General features: G+C 37.1%; 3 protein-coding genes across 3 annotated transcripts in view; all 3 read left to right on the top strand.

Moving 5' to 3' along the window:
- LOC110027057 (bifunctional UDP-glucose 4-epimerase and UDP-xylose 4-epimerase 1-like) overlaps positions 1-7,629 on the top strand; it is a 38,766-nt gene extending 31,137 nt beyond the window's left edge. The window contains exons 5-10 of the mRNA XM_020728328.1: positions 5,117-5,218; positions 5,327-5,554; positions 6,403-6,484; positions 6,579-6,661; positions 6,985-7,076; positions 7,303-7,629. Of these exons, the coding sequence (XP_020583987.1) occupies positions 5,117-5,218; positions 5,327-5,554; positions 6,403-6,484; positions 6,579-6,661; positions 6,985-7,076; positions 7,303-7,420 (705 nt within the window). The 3' untranslated portion in view covers positions 7,421-7,629. The remainder of the gene's footprint in view (positions 1-5,116; positions 5,219-5,326; positions 5,555-6,402; positions 6,485-6,578; positions 6,662-6,984; positions 7,077-7,302) is intronic.
- A 2,040-nt stretch (positions 7,630-9,669) lies between these two features.
- LOC110027073 (3-hexulose-6-phosphate isomerase) lies at positions 9,670-10,642 on the top strand. The gene has a single exon (XM_020728347.1). It carries the CDS (start codon positions 9,788-9,790, stop codon positions 10,424-10,426), a length of 639 nt encoding a protein of 212 aa, XP_020584006.1. The 5' UTR covers positions 9,670-9,787; the 3' UTR covers positions 10,427-10,642.
- An 8,842-nt stretch (positions 10,643-19,484) lies between these two features.
- LOC110027095 (short-chain dehydrogenase TIC 32, chloroplastic-like) lies at positions 19,485-21,550 on the top strand. Its single transcript, XM_020728379.1, has 7 exons — positions 19,485-19,987; positions 20,093-20,324; positions 20,412-20,491; positions 20,586-20,742; positions 20,823-20,904; positions 21,014-21,101; positions 21,176-21,550. Exons 1-7 carry the CDS (start codon positions 19,864-19,866, stop codon positions 21,409-21,411), a joined length of 999 nt encoding a protein of 332 aa, XP_020584038.1. The 5' UTR covers positions 19,485-19,863; the 3' UTR covers positions 21,412-21,550.
- Positions 21,551-21,798: the final 248 nt, after the last annotated feature.

Genomic DNA, 21,798 nt, shown 5'->3' with positions numbered 1-21,798 from the left:
TGTGATTTACATGGTTAAGTGCAAATCCGCTTACGCTATTGGTGAGATTATTCCACTATCAACAAATGAGGAGAAAGAAAAAATCAGTCAAATTAGAGTTAAAACTCTACATTGTAACAACCTCTGTTCCATTACTTTCTTAGACAACAACAGCTCCATCGCACTTCAAGGCAAGGAAAATCAACACCGTAAATTCTTACCAAAATATATCTCACCAGACATATTATAACAAGTCTTCTTATACATCTTTCTATATATTATCTACTGCACAAAAGAGTGTTTATTGATTAAAGGAAATATGAAAAAATTTCTTGCTCGTTTTCAATCACCATATCCTTCTACCTAGAATATCTTATCATGGTATCAGAGCTCATTAGTCAGGACCACTCTTTGCCCAACCAGAAAATGTGGTTCTCCATGGCCTCCTCCTCCTCTGGAACCTCCTTTGGTGGCAACACCTCAACTCAGTCAAATGCTCTGCTACCTGATAATCCTGGCCCCTCTTAGCTTAAGTTCATCTTGAGCAATATTCAGAACCTCATCTCAACTCAGCTCACCACCGACAACCATTCGAAAGGCGCAAGCCACAAAACTCTTCAGTGCAAACGGGTATGACAATTTTTAGATGGTTCTTGTTCCTATCCTCCTCGGCACTTCTCTGATGTGAATGGAATCCTTCTCCCCAATCCTGATTACACCAAGTGGATGCTCATCGATCAACACCTTGCTACAGCAGTCCACTCCATTATCTCCGCTCCCATTTTACTCTATCTTCCACTCATAGAAACCTGTCATGACATTTGGACAATAGTAGAGCTCCGCCTCCAATCATCCAACTACTCTCAAATCATACAACTAAAGAACGAAGTTCATAATTTCAACATGCTCTACAAATCCATCAATCAATACCTCTCTGAAGTCAAGGTGAAGGTCGACATTATTGCTGCTACAAGGGCTCCTCTCGATTCGAAAGATATAATCCATTACACCCTTAACGGATTACTATCCACCTATCATGCCTTTAAATCAGCCATCTGCACCACCCTTTATCCCATCTCACTTGACGATCTCTACACTTTACTATGCAGCGAAGAGATCAATTTAGCTAATGAAGCAATCAAGGAGTCCAACAACTCCACAACCCTCTTTGCATCTTGCGGCAAAGACAATCAAACAACAATCGAAATGTCTCTCTGTCTCGATTGAATCAGTCTAACTCCAACTCCAATCACAACAATCGTACTCCAACAATATGTTAAATCTGTCGCAAATTTGGGCATGAAGCCTTCAAGTGCCAATTCCGCCCTGGAAAATCATATCAAACACCAATAGTTCTAGTTGTCGCCAATGCCAGCTCCAATGACAGCAAATGGTATCTCAACGGTGGTGCCACCAAACACTAACTGTCGAAGCAAATGGTATCTCAACGGTGGTGCCACCAAACACTTAACTGCCGAACCAAACCATCTCATTCATGCTCAAGACTATCATGGAGACATCTCCATTTCGGTTGACAACGGTCAACAACTTCCCATTGCTCAAATCGGCCAAGAGATCCTACATACACTCTAAGTAAGCTCCATCTTCTAAATCTTCACCACATTCCTAATTTAGCTTACAATTTTATATCAATTCATAAATTAAACCAAACTAACTTTTGCTCTATCACTTTTACCTTTGAAGGCTATTACATCACCAATCTAAAGAAAAACTGCATACTTCTTAAAGGCTCTTGCGTTCATGGCCTCTACCTAGTACATCCTCTGACCTCCAAGAGGCCAACCACAAATCTAGCTCTCATCTCCATCCAACACAATCAACAGCTTGGTCATCCACCACCTAAAAAGCGATTTGTCATAGCATATAGATTTCCTTTTTATGTAATTCTGCTCGGTTATAATGTATTTCCTGTAAAATAGCTAAGATCCATCGCTCTACTTTTCTACTTATGCTTTTAAAACCTCTTCTCCTTTAGAATTAATTCACTCAGATGTATGAGGTCCTTCACCCACTCTATCATAACAAGCTTATAAATAATATTTGGTTTTCATTGGCGACTACACTAGCTATACTTGGATTTATCTTTTCCGCAATAAAAATGAAATAACACTAAAATTTCTCCACTTCAAATCTACGGTTGAAAATCAACACTTATACAAAATCAAATCTCTCTGTATAGATGGCACTGGAAAATACATCAACCACACTTTTCACAACATTACTAATAAACATGACATTCTACATCAATCCTCCCGCCCATACACGACCGAATAGAAAAGTGTCACCGAGCGCAAGCATCGCCATCTCATTGAAACCGTTTACACACTTATGGCCACCGCTTAGCTACCCTCCCAATTCTAGGCCGATAATCTACTCAACACATCATACCTAGTCACTACCTAACATCCATAACCGCCAACTCCAAATCTCCCTGTGAGCTACTACACCATCGCTCCCCATCCTACAATCACCTCAAAATATTTGGGTGCCTCTGCTATCATTGGCTTCAGCTAGATGCCCAACATAAACTAGCACCCCTATCCACAACATGCGTCTTCATCGGCTATGCACCCAATCAAAAGGTTATCGCTGCATCGACCCCACAACCAAATCTACATATCCCATCACATCTTCAACGACGCAACATTCCCCTTTCATCATCTCCCCAATACCACAACACCGCCTTTATCTCCCACGTCCACTTTATCTCCTCTTTTTCTCACTTCAATCTCCATACTACAAACCAAACACTCACCTCCACAGCTCCCCACAACGCATAACTCTCCCAATTCAATCCGCATTCAATCCAACCAAACGTTAGCCAACCCTCCCACTCCAACTTCAACCCACACACCCCCTTCTCCAACACCACAAACAAAATCCGTTCACCCCATGCAAACCCGCTTTCAAACCGGCTCACTCAAACCACACCAAATATTAAAACTCACCCATCAACTCATATCCGAACCAACCTGTTGCTCCTCCGCTAACAAATATCCCCAATGAAGAGAAACCATGTCCACCAAATTCCAAGCACTACAATCCCAAGGGTACTTGGACCTTAGTTCCAACTCACCTCACTACAATATTTTAGGCTCCAAATGGACAAACAAAACAAAATTCAATGTCGATGGCCCCATCTCTCATCATAAAGCCCGCTTACTTGCACAAGGTTTTAAACAACAACATCGTCTTGACTACACTGAAACATTCAATCTAGTTGCCAAACTACCCAAGATCCAAATTTTCATTACAACTGCTCTTAGAAATCAATGACCAATTCTCCAACTTGATAATGTCCAATGCTTTCTTCCATGTAAAGCTAAATGAAACTATCTACATGCCCCCAACCACCTAGTTTTGTTGGCCCCAACTTTTCACATCATGTATGCATACTAAAATGGGTCCTGTACGGTCTCAAATAAGCACCACGTCAATGATTCGCCGAACTCTCCTCCTATCTCCAAACACTTGTCTTTCGGCCAAGCTCAACCGACCCATACCTATTTTACCTACACAGCCCAAAGAACCACCTCTATATGCTAATATACATAGATGACATTCTACTAACCGACACCGATTGCTTTTTCATTGGCTCCACCATTCAAAAACTCCAAACCCAATTTCGCAATAAAATTCTCGGACAACTCTCTTACTTTCTCAGCATCAAAGTCACTGCCACTCCTACGACTTCCACCTATCTCAATCCTCATATGCCATTGATATCCTTCACTCAGCCGACATGCTCTACTTCAAACCAGTACTCAATCATTGCTCACCAAAACAACCATAAATTCCACCTGACACCACCCCTCTACCAAATCCAACCACATATCGCCAAAATATGGGCTCACTCCAACATCTCAAACTCACTCGTCTGGACATTGCATTTTTCGTTAACCTAGCCTCTCAACACTTGCAACAACCTACAAATTATAACTTTAATCAATTCAAGAGGTTACTTTGCTCCATTAATGGCACCAAATCAGTTCGTCTTCCTATCTACCGCTCTACTTTTCACATCATAGCATAGTCGGACTCCGAATGGGCAGGCAACCCCACCGACCACAAATCTATCTTCGGATATTGTGCCTTCCATGGAAAAATAACAATCTCCTAGTCCGCTAATAAGCGGGCCACCGTCACTTGATCATCAACCGAGGCCGAATACCCAACACTTGCCTCCGTAGCCGCCAATATTATATGGCTCCAACGTCTCATGGCAGACTTCAATACCCCCGCAATCTCAACCAACAATGCTCTATTGTGACAACATCTCCGCTATAACACTCACCAGTAATCCCATTTTCCACTTCAGAACCAAACAAATAGAAGTCGGTTGCAACTTCATCTGCGACTACGCCCAACAACAACACCTCACCGCTCATCACATTACCACTCAAGATCAGCTCGCCGACATATTTACGAAGGCTCTCTCTAACTCAAGATCTCAGTACCTAAATACCAAGCTGACACTTCTGACCAAAACCATCAGCTTGAAGGGGGGTGTAACAACCTCTGCTCCACTACCTCCTTAGACAGCAGCAGCTCTATCGCACTTCAAGCCCAGGAAAAGCAGCACCGTCCATTCCTACGAGAATACATCTCACCACACATATTATAACAAATCTACTTACAAATGTTTCTATGCAGATTACCTACTGTACAAAAGAGTACCCTTACTGATTAAGGAAATATGAAAAAGCTGCTTGCTTCTTTTCTGTCACCTCCTCCTTCAACCTAGAATATCTCATGAAACATACATCTCAAATCCTTCATAATTTCTCATATAAATAAGAGAAGATTAGGACATACAAATTAGAAATATTTTAAATATAGGAAAGTTCAGGTAATTAGATCTCCTCTATTTAAGTTTCATAATAAAGAAAAGTTCATATTATTCGATCTTCTCTAATTAGATCATCTAATATCAATCTTCCTAATATACACACATTTTAATTTACAACAATTAGATTTAATACTTTCTATAACATTAACTATCCTGTCTTTTTTTTGCTATGAGTTAGTTATTACTAATTATCATCTCTAAAAATGTTTCTTTTGCTTATTACTTACCACTGGGCATGTATATGATATTTTAATCTCTCAAAACTAGATGGTCTTCTCCTCCTCTGCTACTGTTTATGGACAACCTGTAAAGTTTCCATGCGTCGAAGAAACTGAGCTGAATGCAATGAACCCTTACGGTCGAACTAAGGCATGCATATGACTGTTTCACAAACTTCTTTCATTTTAAGCTGATAACTATTGCAATGGTGTGAGTTCATTTTGCCTTATAGGTTTCCTTGCAATTTTTGTGCATCAGCTCTTCCTTGAGAAGATAGCTCGTGATATTCAAAAGGCCGATTCAGAATGGAGAATTATACTATTGAGATACTTCAACCCAGTTGCAGCTCATGAAAGTGGCCAGATTGGGGAAGATCCTAAGGGTATTCCTAATAATCTCATGCCTTACATTCAACAAGTTGCTGTGGGCAGGTTGCCTGAGCTCAACGTTTATGGCTATGATTATCCAACGGATGACGGCAGCGCGGTAAATTCTCATCAACCCTTTGTTGTATTTTCTTAGATTTTTTCTTCAGGTGTTTTGTGGGGTGATGTTTGTTGTTAAATCTATGAGGGATTGTTCGAGTTATAATTGCTATGATGTGGATGTTAAGAGTGTTATAATTAGATTTTTTTTGATAGGATACAATATTGATTAGTCTTTTTATTAGCTTAATAAACTTTGCTAATGAGTTTTTTTAATGATGATTAGTAGTATTGTATTCTAAAAATAACTCCTAGTGGAGACAATGAATGGAATGGAAAAAATAATGCGGTGTTTCTCACTTTGTTGTGTTTTATTCTTCTCCCTCTTCTCCTGATTTCAAGAGGTGTCAACATTCTCAAATTGTCATTTACCCTCTCAAATTTGAGTTTCTCTTTCCTGATTCTCACCCACCTAACTTTCGGAGTTACCAACATCCTCGAATTGCCAATTATTAGGATTAAAGAGAAGGGTTTTGTATTGTATTTTCTTGTTCAACTTCTTTTAATATGAATCTTACGCACTTTAATCCTTAAGAGGCACGTAAGAACTCTGGATTCTGGTCCTTTATTGGCCATGAAAATAGCTTAAATGAGTAGAAAAGCTGACGACACGAAACTCTGTAGAGGATCCAAATTTATTCTTGATTCTGCTTAAAGCTCATCTTTGATGATTAATAGAATATAAGGCACAAATTAGATTTGACTAAATAAGTTAAATATTATAATAAATGTTTTTTTAAGAATAGTATCTTAATCTTTGTTTCTTCATAAGTTTGTCTTATTGACTTTGGTTAAAACAGAATGTTGAACTACTGAGTTTATTAGAACTTCATTCATGGTGTTAATCAGATTCGGGACTACATTCATGTAATGGATGTGGCTGATGGTCATATTGCAGCTCTTAAAAAGCTTTTCATCACAGAGAACATTGGTAATCCTTTCCTGTTCTCTCTCCTTTGTTTCTTTCCCATTTTTGTGATAATTTCAGCATCATTATAGTGGCATTTATGCTTTGTTTCTTGCAGGTTGTATTGCCTATAATTTGGGTACTGGACGTGGAACCTCTGTCTTTGAAATGGTTGCTGCTTTTGAGAAAGCATCTGGCAAGGTATGAACCTTCAATCATGTATGCAGTTTATCTTGTTAAGTAAAGTGTCAAAAAAGTCTCCTGATTATTTACATTAGGACATTTTACTCCTAAATTTTACAAAGGGGCAATTTAGTCTCCAAACTCGTTCAGGAAGGGTGAGGACTATTTCAGTCCTTATTTCAATAGTTTGGTGATTAAATTGACATTCTTATAGAATATGAAGACTAAAATGGCTCCAATCAAAGACTCAAGGAACCATTTTGACAATTTTTTTTTAGTTTTATATGCATTTGCACCATTAAAAAGATCAAATTTTTTATTCAATTTGTAAAATTTTTCAGAAAATCCCAATAAAGCTGTGTCAGAGGAGGCCAGGTGATGCTATAGGAATCTTTGCTTCTACTGAAAAGGCTGAGAAGGAGCTTGGTTGGAGGTAAGTTCCCGAGGTCTTGCTGCTATGTGGACTACTGTATGACTGGACCATTTCAATTATTTGACATGATTTAGTATATTTTCTATCTTCAGACGCACCTTTGAAATTCATAGGAGATTTCTCTGTTTGGGAATTCTTTGTTAGGAGATGTAAATATTTACATGGTGCAATAAATGATTAATTAATTGATAATACTGTGAGTTAGTGTTGATTTTTCCACTTTCAGAGCAAAATATGGGATAGAAGAGATGTGCAGAGACCAATGGAATTGGGCAAGCAAGAACCCGTATGGCTATCGGCCTCAGGATGCAGCTATGAAACCTGAGAATTGCGATACATCATAATTTGCTGAAGCTCTGAAATTCATTCCACTAAATAAAGTGTTCATTAATATTAAGGCTACTATGAGGCATGCATCTTATTGCTCCTGTGTTAATGCATCGTTATTTTACTAGCCTCATGCAAGTTTGTTATTCTTCTGTTCTGATTTTTATTTTTATTTTGGTTGATTACTATTATTGGTTTGATATTAACGGTCTGTTTGGGGCAACTACAACTTATTGAATAATCTGCTGATACAACGGATCTGATAAGTTGATCAATAACTTTATTCGGATAAGTTGTTTTGTTGTTTAGTTTGAGCTGTTTGAAAACAACTGATTCGCAGTTGTTTTTGGATAAATGATTATTCTGCACCTTTAAGTATTATTGTTTGCAACATAAATATTTATGATATACAAAATAATGTATTTCCAATCGAGGGTTGTTTCGACTATGGTAATGACATTGGTTTGGCTTTAATGACAGATGACCATTGATGTATGATTTGATCTTGTATAATTATGTTATGAAACCATCATTTAGTAGTATAATTCGAGATCTACTAGTTGACTGTGGCCAACATTCTCTAGTGTTTCATAATTCATGACAAGAATCAAGGTTCAGTGCGTGTGTTAATAGGACGATATATATAGTAGAGCATATTGCGGAGGCTAAGGTTTGGTCAATGAGAAACCAAATGGAATTGATGAAGAGGCCATTTCAATAATAAAAAACTGTTTTTTTTTTTTCTCTTAAGACACCTGATTTTAACAGCCAATAGAGAGCCAGTGATTTACAACATAAAAAAAACACCCCTTCTCCTCCTTTCTCTCTGTAGATATATCTCCTTCCCAAAATTTCATCCTTATTTATCACCACCTTATCAATAAGAAAGGCACCTACACATATCCTAAGGAATCCGATACATCCATAGCGATCCAATATAAAGCCATAAAGTTTCAGATCAACAACTCAACCGCATAAATTTAGCATCTAAAACAAAATCAAGATAAAACGCCCTACAAAATCCATAACCTAACAAACCATTTCAAACTAATGAGATAAACAATACAGAGACCCAATTCGAAGCCTAAAATCGAAGCGCCAATCAACATCATAATCCAGATAAACACCGACAATGATTCACTAGAATCCAGAGAAAAAAAAAAATCAAAATTAAACCTCTAACAGAACGATAAAAAAATCAATGAAGATCCGATAATTCCATATCTAAAATCCAAATTAAATCCTCCAACATCGAACAACAAGCAGCGAAGGATAAGATATGGAGAGAGAGAAAGAGAGATAGAGAACCTGGTGATCGCCGTAAAGCCGGAGGAGGAAAGGCAGCCAAAGCTTCTTGTGTGCGTGCTTTGGGTCGAGCTGAAATCGAAGGAGAGGGAGACGAGAGAGCTCGCGTGTGCGAGCTAGGGCAGCAGGCCGAGCGACTCCTCTGCGAGAGAGAGCAAGGCGAGGCGAGAGAGGCGCAGGTCTCCCTGAGATCGATCACAGAGCTCTGCGGGATGGAGATCGAAAAAGAAACGGAGTAAAACGCTGTATAGGAACGCGGGCCGCGGGGTCTATCCCGCGACCGCTATCCTACCAATTTGTTCATCGTATGCCCCCGCGTGTTTCCGAATCCGCCGACCGAACGCAAAAAAAACAAACACAAATTCGGCGTTTTCAAAACGCCAATGCGTAAATAAACTGGCACAAACGGGGCCTAACAACACGTATCAGCTTCCCGTTAAGATGCTTATTAGATATATTATGGTATTTAAGAGAATCTTAATTAAATTAAGTAGATAAACCATCTTTTTAGGGATAATTAATTGCATAGTATTTGAAACACTGTTATTTATAAAATTAGCATACCTGTAGTCTTTTGTACTACAGAACTGATGCATTTACATGTCCCAACATCAAATTATATAAAATCTGTTAAAAATATAAAACATCGGGTAGGGTTTTATCGTGAATTTTGATATTTGGTTCAGAATTTAAAAATTTGATGAAAGATAGGCGCGAATAGTTATAGCTCATCAATTCATGCGCTCCCCTTCTTAAATCATACAGTTTAAAATTATAATGCTTTGTTCTATCACAAATTCATCTTTCGATCCAATTAATCTCCATAACTTATTTTGGGGAGTCTGAATTTCATTATTTTCTTAAAAGAAGGAATTATAGGAAGATTTACATTCATACCCACTCAATTCCTATGTATTTGCATTTTTTTTAATTATTTAGTACACATATTTACATAATTACATTTTTTTTAAAACAAATATTTAATCGCATTCGAGCGAAGCCGTGTAGGACACGTATGTGATTATATAGTCCTCTCCTCTCAATCCTAAAAGGAGAAGAGGAGAACAAAAGTACCTAGAATGAACAACTCCCCATCCTCCGCCGCCATGGCGGCCCAAATCTGCGACCAGATCCGCGCCGTCTTTGCTCCTCCTCACCCATCTTCAGCCGCCGCCGCCTTCTCCCTCCTCCCACCCCCCCTCGAAGTACTCGCCGGAGAAATCGCCCGCGCGGCCAACGCATCCAAGAAAGTCTTCGTGCACGGTGTCGGCCGTGAAGGCCTCATGCTCAAGGCCTTCTGTATGCGTCTCTTTCACCTCGGCATCTCCTCCCATGTCGTCGGTGACGTCACCACCCCTCCCATCTCCTCCGGCGATCTCCTCATCGCCTCCGCTGGTCCCGGCTCTTTCTCCACCGTCGACGCCATCTGCCGCGTCTCCAAGTCCGCCGGAGCTCGGATTGTGTTGATAACTGCTCAGCCGGGATCTGGAAGCGAGGCATCTCTACTGGCTGATTCGGTCGCGTACCTACCTGGGAGGACGATGGCGGACGATGAGGTGGAGGAGGGGTCCGGTGCGTCGCCGGAGTGGTGGTTGCCGATGGGAAGTGTGTACGAAGGGGCAATGTTCGTGCTGTTTGAGATGGTGGTGGTGAAGCTGGGAGAGAAGTTCGGCCGGACGGCGGCGGATCTCCGGTCTCGCCATACGAACCTTGAGTAGTGATCTCTGTCGCCGCCCGCAAGGTGTTTGTGATATTGTCGCAATCGGAGTTGGCTTGGGCTTGGTGCTAAGCGGTGTTTGGTTTGTTAGCTATTTAATTAGACAACTATGTTTCGTAAGGATGATAATGAATATATGACATACATGTTAAATATTATGGTTGGGAGATTTGGAGAACTCTTATGCATAATGAATGAAATGAATTCAATTTTTACACGTGTTTTGAAACTTCAATAATACAATGAGCCCTCATCAATGATAAGTATAATAGTCGTCTCCATAGTATCACATGTAAATGCCATTATATGCCAATAATTTTGTCATAAGATTCTTTCATTATGATATATATTTTTTTATTGTATAATATTGTTACTGTTCATTTATGTGCATATGGCTAGTTTATATATGGTTCCACTAAACAATGTGCCATAGAGACAGAGCACAGACCTTGGAGTTAAGGACCTCTTTTGTATGTGTCATACTGTACATAAAAAATATGTCAACACGAATCTTAAAGAGATTTGATAGCCGACAAAAATGATGACGTAGCTGATCGAGACCCACTAGAAGCAGTTAAAGGGCCCTATCTATCCGACCTTAATGAGATATTCTAAAGATGAACATAATTCAACCGCCTCCCTTAAAGTCTGCTAGCGCAAAGCTAAGGTAGATGAATTCACGTACATTCTTCAACCAAATTTGCCGAACGATGAAAATTGCAGGTATCTAAAGCGGTCGGTCGAGCTCTCTCGGTCCGCCCTTCAATCATAGACGCACAGGAAATGACCCGACCGGTCGCTCTCTCAAGCCCCGACACATGCCTGACCCAAAATTTGGTCGGATTCGTTCCTAGACTCCCAGCCCCGCATGGGATGCCGTTTCAGGTGCCCGGCCCTATAATTATATATGACAAAAGCGCCAACCGTACCTATTTTTTTAGTGGTCCGGAAGACACGCCTAAGAAATAGAGCGCGAGAGAGAGAAAGAAAGCAGGGAGTTTGACAATGAACATATATCACCTTTATTCCTGAAATGAGCCTATATGTATAGGAATGAAGGGATGTCGAATTGTATTCTGTACCACTAAAAAAATAGGTACGGTGGGCGCTTTTTCACTTTTATAAAGAGTGATTATGATATTTTTCATGTGATGTTAAAATTTGAAGGATATGCATGAAAGTTTAGGCGTTAGATATGTAAATACATAGGAATTATATATTGTATTGTATATAAATGCCACCAAAATTTTAACGAGTTTTTAGACCAGAGTTTTAACCCTTAAGCTCAAACCATTTACTTAGGTAACTACGATTTATTGGGCCTAAACAATGGAGCGCTTATTTCTAAAAACAAAGCCCACTATATGCTGACTCGTTCAAAATTTGATCGTGGCACGAGTACTCACATCGGTTCAGTAATCTTTATGTTATTTTATTAAAAAAAGAGCATTCATACTCACTATATGCTGACTCGTTCAAAATTTGATCGTGGCAGAGTACTCACATCGGTTCGGTAATCTTTATTTTATTAAAAAAAAGGGCATTCCGGCTGTCAAAAAAAAGCTCGTTGTTCGCGAATAGTTGGTGTTCGGTACGTCTATGAGTTCGTGTTCAATTCATTCGATAAATAAACGAGACGAACGTGAACAATTTTTTTTTTTCGTTCGGTTAGTTAAACGAACCAAGCACGAACAATGATGCGTTCGTTCGTGTTCGAATAGTTATTGTTCGAAATATAAAATAATTTAAAATAATTATATATGAAAAATTTATGATATTTTAAAAAAATTAATTTTATAAATTATAATATATAATAAATTAATAAAAATAATATAATTTATATAATATAAGTTATATAATTAATATAATATATTATTTATATATATTAATATTAGGGATGTCAAATTGACTCGTCGTTCGCGAACAGCTCGTTCGTTAAGAAATGAATACGACCAGTGACTTCACGAACAATTTTGAACACAAGCTTATTTCAAACAAACTAAATTTCAAACGAACCGAACACAAACACAAGTTCTGCTCGTTCGCGTTCGGTTCGTTTACACCCCTAATTCATACTATTAAATGTTTATTTATTGGAGTTATTCAAAGACAAAATAATTACAGTAAAAGTTAAAAAAAAAAAGTTTATTTAAAAAAAAAAAAGAAACTAAAAGTGTCAGAATAGCTCCATTATATTTAAAAAAAAAAAAAACTAAAAGTGTCAGAATAGCTGCATTATATTCATTATATTTTGTAGGAAATTATTTCAATCCCAGAGTTGATAAAAATATCAAAATTAATTTCCAAATAGACTGAAATAGTCATCTATGAGACCTAAAACACTCTCTAATTGAAATAATTATAGAACCATTTTGACATTTTAATTTTCACTAAAATATAACTAATTAATAAACTTTAATTAAGAGAACCTTTAACCATAAAACTAGTGATGTTTTTATGTGATATAACAAACTTCAGTGATATAAATATAAAAAAATAAAATTTAGACATTACATAAGTAAATATTTAGGAGTTGAGTGGGTATGTATGTAAATACCCCCCCAAAAAATAATTTTCAAAAAAATTATCACTCCTACCCCATCATTAGAAGCTCAAAGTATAGGGTTGCTTAGACTGATAATGTCCATTTTAACGTTTTGCAGAGAAAGTCGTGGGAGTGGAATGAAGTAGCTAGCTGAGGTTGTTGGTTTTGCTCTTTAATGAATGCACTCTTCCCTTTCTATTCTGATTTAATGATGGGGCTATTAATTTTGTTTGGTTCTTAGTTTTAGGGGGTGTTTATAAATTCTGATTTTTCATGTATTTGAGTTGAAGTTATGATATATTTTTAAAGGGAATTTGAATTATTTTCTTCTCTTTTTTTATTTAATTTTATATTAATTTGAATTTGATAAATTATACTAGAATTTTGATATTGTTGGTTAAATGTGTGGCTAGACATGCTAAAGGCATTGCTCGTGAAAATCCATAACACGAATTTGCAAACTTGACCTGTCGATGCGCCAGAGTTCTATTTCGGGCTACAAGTTAAAATTGCAGCGATACACTAATATATATATAAACAAAAATGAGACAGCCATAATTGCACTCCATTTATTCCTAACAGCTATGTCAATTTCAAAATGGCGCTCATTTCCATATTATATTGCATTCAAGTAAAATCAAAATATATGTAAGAACAGGAAAAGTAGTAATGATGCTTAATATCAGGAAAAGGTAGCATCAATGTCGTCACTCCATTTTTAAAGTCAAAACACTAATGAGCTCAACAATAAAGAATGGAGCCTACTCTCTCTCTCTTATTCTAATTTAAACCAGAGAGAGAGAGAGAGAGAGAGAGTTGGGTGATCAAGGCATCAAAAGTCTGCATGATAGTGGAGGGAGTAGGTTAAGATATAAGATCCCTTCATAATAGTTATAATCCTACCAAAAAAGCATCTTTTTGTGAGTAAGGAAGAAGCCAAATGATACTTTTGTTTTATTATTATTATTATTATTTGTTGTTCCTTTTGTATTATTTTGTATAGTAGAAGACTAAAATTTTATAATAAATTGCAATAATGATAACTCATAAGAAAAAGTAGGGCGTGCTTCAAACGCATACCCAAAAAAAATCTAAGGCACAACAAAAGGATTAGATTGATACATACTTAACGATTTATGATTATCTCATTCCGTTTTGTTCTGATCAAACTTATCCATATATAGATTAAGTCGTTGAAAATATCAAGTGATTTATATAATTATGTTATAAACATATAAGATAGTGCGATCAATTCTAAATGGTCGGTCATAAAAGAGATTGTGAGGTCAGTGGACGGGTTTGGGATAATTATGCTTATTGTATTGTAATTAAAATATAATTATGTATTAAGTCAAAAGAAAGCCCCACTTGGAATTAGATCAAGTTTTATACGATACAAATGATACATGTAGCATTGAAAACCATGTAAAACATTAATGATGTGAAGTTGATATGAAGTTAATCCAACGTGAGAAAGACGCAAATATTGACTTAAATTATTGAACTTCAATTTTATAGCATTATTGATATGAAATAATTAATCATCACAATTGTTTTTTGCATGTGTAAAACTATCCAAAGACTATGTAAGCGAATGTATATTGATATTCAGTCTAATGTTGTTGATTGAACGCTGCTCGTAAATTTAGAATTTTTCTTGAAGGACTTTTTGTTTGTTAGTAGAAGAAAATTAGATGGTACATGAAATTCAGCCGAGTTTGTATTTTTTGCGTTTGGTTGAACGGGTTGTCCGATCACTTTGAAGAGGTTATCATGTCCTTTTTAATATGAGCTTTGATTTGGCATATTTTGATAATAATGATGAAAATAAACCCATCAAAAGGCAAAAAATAAAGCAATTTTACATGCTAAGGTAGAGATATAAAACTTAAAAATAATAAAATAATAAAAAAAATCTTAGTATGATAAAAAATTGTAAAGCTTTAATTGCCTAGGCGTTAACACATTGTTTACAATTTATTTTTGCTTACCCAACTTTTACTTTGCAGGAGTCCTCTATTAAAAAGCCTTAGGTTCCAAACGTCACTCATTACATCAATTGTTTGCCTCTTTGCTTAAATAATACAATTAAATAAAATGAATATCACAATTAACAAAAAAAGTCGTGTTCCATTATCATTAATAAATTAAAAATGACAAAAGTTTCAAGATATTTTGCATATTTTGAAAATATTACATAACAACTTCATTTGGTACCAAATCAAAGACATCTTTTTCAACATTCAATACGAGACAATCATTGAGTTAGTCATCATCCATTCAATTAAACAGTTGATTTTTGACAATCATCATCGCAGGGAATGCTCGTTCTGTTGTATTTATGGCTTTTATTGAAATAAGAGAATTTTGTATTTTGGCTTTATTTACTTGTATGTCATAGTCTTCCTCTAAAAAATGGACGTAAGAACATATGAGGGTTGTATAGTGAGAAGTGTTTAATTTGTGTGTCGATCACAACATAAAACAACTCAACATGATAAAAATGTAAATTTATGATTTTTTCATCTCTACATGTTGATCAACGATTATCCTTGAAATTACAATTAATATATGGAATATCAACTTTAAAATTATTACAAAACAAGTCCCTTTCTCCAAAAAAAAATCACATTCATTCTTTCTCATCATCTATAATAGTTGCTATATTAGGAAGGATTTAAGAAGTTCTATATGTGCTGAATCAACCAAAAATTATTTGAGGGATTCTAAATTCCATTATTTTCATAAAATCCCTTTTAAATGATCAAAGAATTTCTCCCTAACAAACCTTAAATAACGAAACAATAATCATTAACCACAGTATATCAGAATTTGGACCTTAAATCCTAAAAAAAACACATAATATATCAAAATTAGCGAGATTTAATAGTAAAAAAAAATGATCAAAGAATTTCTCCCTAACAAACCTTAAAAAACGAAACAATAATCATTAACCGCAGTATATCAGAATTTGGATCTTAAATCCTAAAAAAGACATATAATATATCAAAATTACCAAGATTTAATACGTATGCCAAAAGGTCTTGTGGTTCTAATACTATGATTTACAATATCTTAATTTACAGAATTTACATAATACCACTTGGAATAAATCATAGTTGCGAGCTGTGGTGGCAGCTGCGGCCCTTCTCGATCGAGCGCGAGGCAGCGGTCAATGTGGAACTCGGGGGCGGGGGCGGGGGTGGGGGCGATCCATCGATACAAAAGGGGCCAAGAAAAATTGGAGCAGGGGCAGAAGTAGAAAGTGCAGAGCTATCCTGCCTGAAGCCCCTCAAGCCTAGGTGGGACCGCCCATGTTCATTCGCATTCCAAGGAAGGGACAATCTTGAGGTCTACTATCATTCATTATCATATATTGCTTCATACGGATCATCCATTATGGTCATTGTCACTCAATCTCTATTGTCAAAATGACATGTTTTCCCTCAACGTTCATTATTCCTCTACATTATTGACCTACATGTTTCAATCAATGGTCATTATTGTCAAAAGACGCTCACGTTCCCAGTGTATTTCCAATTATAATATGCTGAAATTACTAATTAATCAATCATTTCAATTTTTATACTAAACCATTCTATTCTCAGAATCAGGATCTAGCTATAAATTAATCCATACGCTCATAAAATCAAATAAAAAATATATTGACGCAAAACCACGATTTAAATCCTAATTTTATAAGTCTTTTTAAATATTAATTAAGAAAATGGTATCAAATAAAAGAACATAAATCGTATAAGAAATTTCGTAATTTCCACACACTCCTTATTGAGATTTGTTGAAAAAATGTTATAGAAAAAAAGGTTTAATTATGCTTTTAGAGAAATTTTCTAAAATAAATTAAAGATAATTAATTGTCAAAGAAAATTATGCATACGCCCAATTGGCTCTTTAAATCGTATAAGAAATTTCGTAATTTCCACACACTACTTATTGAGATTTGTTGAAAAAATGTTGTAGAAAAGAAGCTTTAAGTATAAATTTAGAGAAATTTTCTAAAATAAATTAAAGAAAATTATGCATACGCCCAATTGGCTCTTCCCCACGTGAGAAATGCTCCAATACCAATAATTTAAGAAATTAGAACCCCAGCATCTTCCATGCCCGGAGCATGAGACAGAGCATTGGGACCTAGGGTCACAACCCTAATGGAATGCGTGGCTCGCGGTGCTTGCAGCGCATCAAGCGTGGTCCAGCACCTTCGTGGTGGGCGTTCCCCTGACAGTCTGCGCAACGGCAACGGAGGGATCCGATGGATTGGAAAGATTTGGCGACTAAATTGTCTCAAGCAACTCCACTGATGGGTTCGTCCCCTCATCCTCCTCCGCAAATCAACAAACACCTCGCTCGTCATATTCTTTTACTACGATCACTAAGATGGGAGGGCGAAAGTGAAAGGCAAGGAGAGAGAATCCTGGAGGCCGGAGCAAGTACAAGAAAATAAAGGGGGGGGCATTAACATGTATATTACATAAGTTTTATATATTTATGTATGGAACATTTAAAATTTTATATTTACCTGCTAACAGTTGAAATTTCCAAAAATATCATCATTGCTAAATTTTTAAAATTGGCATAGATTTATGATTCCAAAATATTATAAATGTAAATATCAAATTTTAAGTATTATATATATAAATCTATAAAGATTGTGTGAAATGCATGTATATTTCTGAAAAATAAATTAGACAATCAAAGATATTTATATAAGATTTGATGCTTCATTAATAGTTGTTTATCATATAGCACGACTCTTGATACATTCATTAGCAATGTATATTTTAATTTTAAATTCAAGATCACATGTCCCCATTTTCAGTAAATTTATGTCCAAACTGTAGGTTTCGACAAGACGATCACAATGATACCAACATTAGTTCGATTCAAATTCAGATTCAGACAAGCCCAAATCAAGTCTTTGAAGCGCTGTTGAATCTCACAATATCATGTAGCTCACATTCAAGGAATAGAACAATGGAATAATGAGTGGAATAAAGAAAAATTAGAGTAAAGGGAATGGAACAAACAATAGCATAAGTGTGTGGTTTTTTTTTTTTTTTTGTAATAGGTTAGATAGCCCTCGAAGAAATGACCCTCTAATTATATAATATTAGGGGTGTTTTGTAAATTACACATTTGTCCCTAATTAAATAGGAACGTTAGAAGTGATAAATGAACAATTACACGTTTACATATTTGTACTTGAGATCTTTTGAAATTCGTAAAGGCTATAGGTGTTGTTTCATATTTGTAATGGTAACATTTGGTCGCCTATTAATATCTTGGTAGACTAAAAATCCTTCGGTCCGTTTTCTCTAGGAAACCTTCATAGGGACCTTCTTATCCTTAGAAAGGACTTATTTCATACCCCAGAGGGTGTATTGTCGTAATCTGATGTGCAGCTAAAAGTTCTATGAATCGATCGTTGATTTTCAGCGGGTGACTCAAAACCAGTTGAGAAAGTCAAATTCATATGGCTGTCCCTCAATAGCGTATAGTGTCTCTTCGTTCGGATATATCTTCCTTCAGTCGGCTCATGATTTGACCGTATGAAATGATAATTGACGTCTCTGTCTTTTGACTGTGTTGTTGTTGTCCGTTGGTATCTTGTGCGATTCGTTGAGTATCTTCGAGATTTGTTTAGTCACATTTTTTTATTTACAAGTACAATTGAAGGTTTTTAATTGTCAATTAAAGTGTTAAGCATACTCCAAATGCAACATACTTATAATTAAATCGAACGTATCAATGAGAAAAATATAACGAGCCTAAACTTGTTGAATTCCGAGATCATTAAGCACCCAAATCTTTAAAAAAAAAACCTACGATCAAAGTCAATTTGTGTCGTCTAATCATATAATTGCAGAAGTTATTCATCAGAAGATTAAAATGCTAATATCTCATATGATATAAATAGACCTACTTTCTTCACTTGAGAGAGAATGTGAAGGAAATGAATTCTAGAGCTTGTTATGGATTGAAAACTCAACAATAACTTTTGACCTCAATAGTTATCGACTACGGTCAACCATAATTTGTAGTCCACTATTGACCACAGTCTGTCGGTCATCACTGGCCATCTCTGCTTAATGTCGCCGACCTCCTGCCAACAATGACCCCTGCTTGTAAACGTCATATCCAAAATACAACTGTAATGTGTAACTTTTATATTAAAAACCCAGCAATAACATTCGTCTTCCGAACCTGCAGACCAATGTCAACACTTGTCATCAAAAACCACTACCCACTGATGAGGGCTTAGTCAAAATACAAAGTGGCTCAATTCAACACTTCAATAGGTGAGTTCGATTCAATCACTCCGATTAGTGATCTCGTTTGTATACATTATATTAAAACTTTTCGTTTTAATGTAAATATATTTAATCTAAAGGACTCTAAAATCTCAAAATTAATGGGAACATGCATAACTACGTTCAAACAACTAATAAGAAGCCAAAGAAAAAATTAAGGGAAAAAAAAACATTTACTCGGGAATACAATACAGAAGGATCTATATTTGTATCATTGAATTTTTAAGCATTTACGCAATCAACATTGTAATTGTCATGTTAATTTATATGATACTTTAATGTATAAATTTAAAAAATTCAAATAATGATGCGAGCAGCCACATTCTTTACGAAGCTGAATCTTTCCTCCCTGCAGTCTGCGAGCAAAAAGGACATTGTTAATGGAGATTAGCTTACTTGTCCCTTCTTCCAATGCTCCCCGTCAAAACCTTTCTGCGTAAGTTTTCTCTCACCGTAATTATACTCTCCCTCTCTCTCTCTCTCCGGCTCCCGCTGTCTCTCGGCCTCCTCTATAAATGCAGCCGGCGCCTTTCTCGTTGAAATACAGATAAGACAAGCAATATGCAGGAGACGATCAGGTACCTTCTAGGCTGGGCCGGAGCCAGCGGGTTCGGCTCCAAGTCGACGGCGGAGGAGGTCACCAAGACCTTGTCGGACCTCCACCCTATCACCGCCATCATCACCGGTAAAATCTTGCAATCTATCTATCTATGATCTGTTTGTTTGCAGAAAACAGATTTCGATGAGTGAATATGGAATTCTAACTACTTGGTAAGGGCGATGATGGTAGGAGCGACGTCGGGAATTGGGGAGGAAACTGCGCGCGTCTTGGCTATGCGCGGGGCGAGGTTGATTCTGCCGGCGCGGAATCTGAAGGCGGCAGTGGAGACTAAGGCTCGTATCACCGGCGAATTCCCGGAATCAGAGATAATCGTGCTCCCCTTGGACCTCAGCTCGCTTTCCTCTGTCCGATCGTTCGTTACCCGCTTCCTCTCTCTCCAGCTCCCCCTCAATCTCCTCATGTAGGTATAATTTGTTCCTACTCTGTTCCTCCCAAGTTCGATTCAAACAAGAATTGAATTCAAATTTTGGCGAATTTTGCTTTCCAGAAACAACGCGGGAAAATTTTCTCACAACCATTCTTTATCGGAAGACGGAATCGAGATGACCTTCGCAACCAACTATCTCGGTGAGGAAGCAGATGGGAACAAAATTTTTCGCGTTTTTGCGATAATAACGAACCCAATTGATTGATTAATCCACCCATCCCCAATTTTTGCTAGGCCATTTCCTGCTCACGAAGCTCCTGATCGAGAAAATGGCTGAGACGGCGTCGTCTACGGGGATCGAAGGCCGCATTGTCAACGTCTCATCAGGCATTTACACCTGGTTTTCCGGCGATGGTCTTCGTTATCTCGATCTCGTCACTCGGAAGAAGATGTGAGCTAGCCCTTCATTTCCTCTCTCCAGATCTTCCATTTCTTTTACAGAGAAACAAAATCTAAATAGTATATTGGCAGAGAGTACGACGCCACTCGCACCTACGCACTTTCCAAGCTCGCCAACGTGCTTCATACCATTGAACTTGCAGAGAAGCTTCAGGTAACTAGCTGCAGACATCGACTTCCAGTAAAAAAAAAAAAAAAAGAAAAAACCGATTTATCGATCGAACTCCCCTTCTTCAATCTATAATCCTTGCTTATTCGATTAGGAAAAGGGCGCTTATGTTACGGCAAACTGCGTTCATCCCGGAATCGTAAGAACTCGCCTTACCCGTGACCGAGAGGGATTTCTCACAGGTTGATTAAATTCTCGAAGAAAATGAATACAAGGAGAAAGTCCATTTACTAACCTGATTTGATGAATCCTGTAGATCTAGCGTTTGCAATGGCGTCTAAGCTTATGAAGACGATTCCTCAGGCTGCGGCGACGACGTGTTATGTGGCGGTGCATCCGGCGGTGGCCGGAGTGACCGGGAAGTATTTTGTGGACTGCAACCAGATTTCGCCTTCCGAGGAGGTGGTGAGCAGGAAGGAGGCGGCGCGGTTGTGGGCGGCGTCAGAGGAGATGACGATGGAGAATATTTTGAGTAGGGATAAGGCGATGTGAGTTAGAACAGGGAATTTGTGAAGCCGGAATTCTTACTTGTCCGGATACTATCATGTACAGTTGTAATGTACGGGATGTTTGATGTATAAATTTGATACTTAATATATTTTTGTTTTAATGATTTAAAAATAAATATTAATATGTTTATTTGTTTCATGAAACAAATTAAAATACAGTTAATTTGGGTTTATAAATAACAAAATTGGCTAAGAATGCAATAGTATACTGGTTGATGAGCTGTATTAACCTACTGAATTGACCAGCTAAATACAAGATGACCCGCCATACTAACTTGTTAAGTAACAACTATCGGGTACCCACCTTCGACTTAACCAATCGAATTGACTAATCGAACTATTAGGTATCAACCATCAAGTAGTAGTTGCG

Source organism: Phalaenopsis equestris, unplaced genomic scaffold (genome assembly GCF_001263595.1).
Source record: "Phalaenopsis equestris unplaced genomic scaffold, ASM126359v1 Scaffold000413, whole genome shotgun sequence".
Lineage (NCBI taxonomy): Eukaryota > Viridiplantae > Streptophyta > Magnoliopsida > Asparagales > Orchidaceae > Phalaenopsis > Phalaenopsis equestris.
This window is presented reverse-complemented; position numbering and strand designations above follow the sequence as displayed.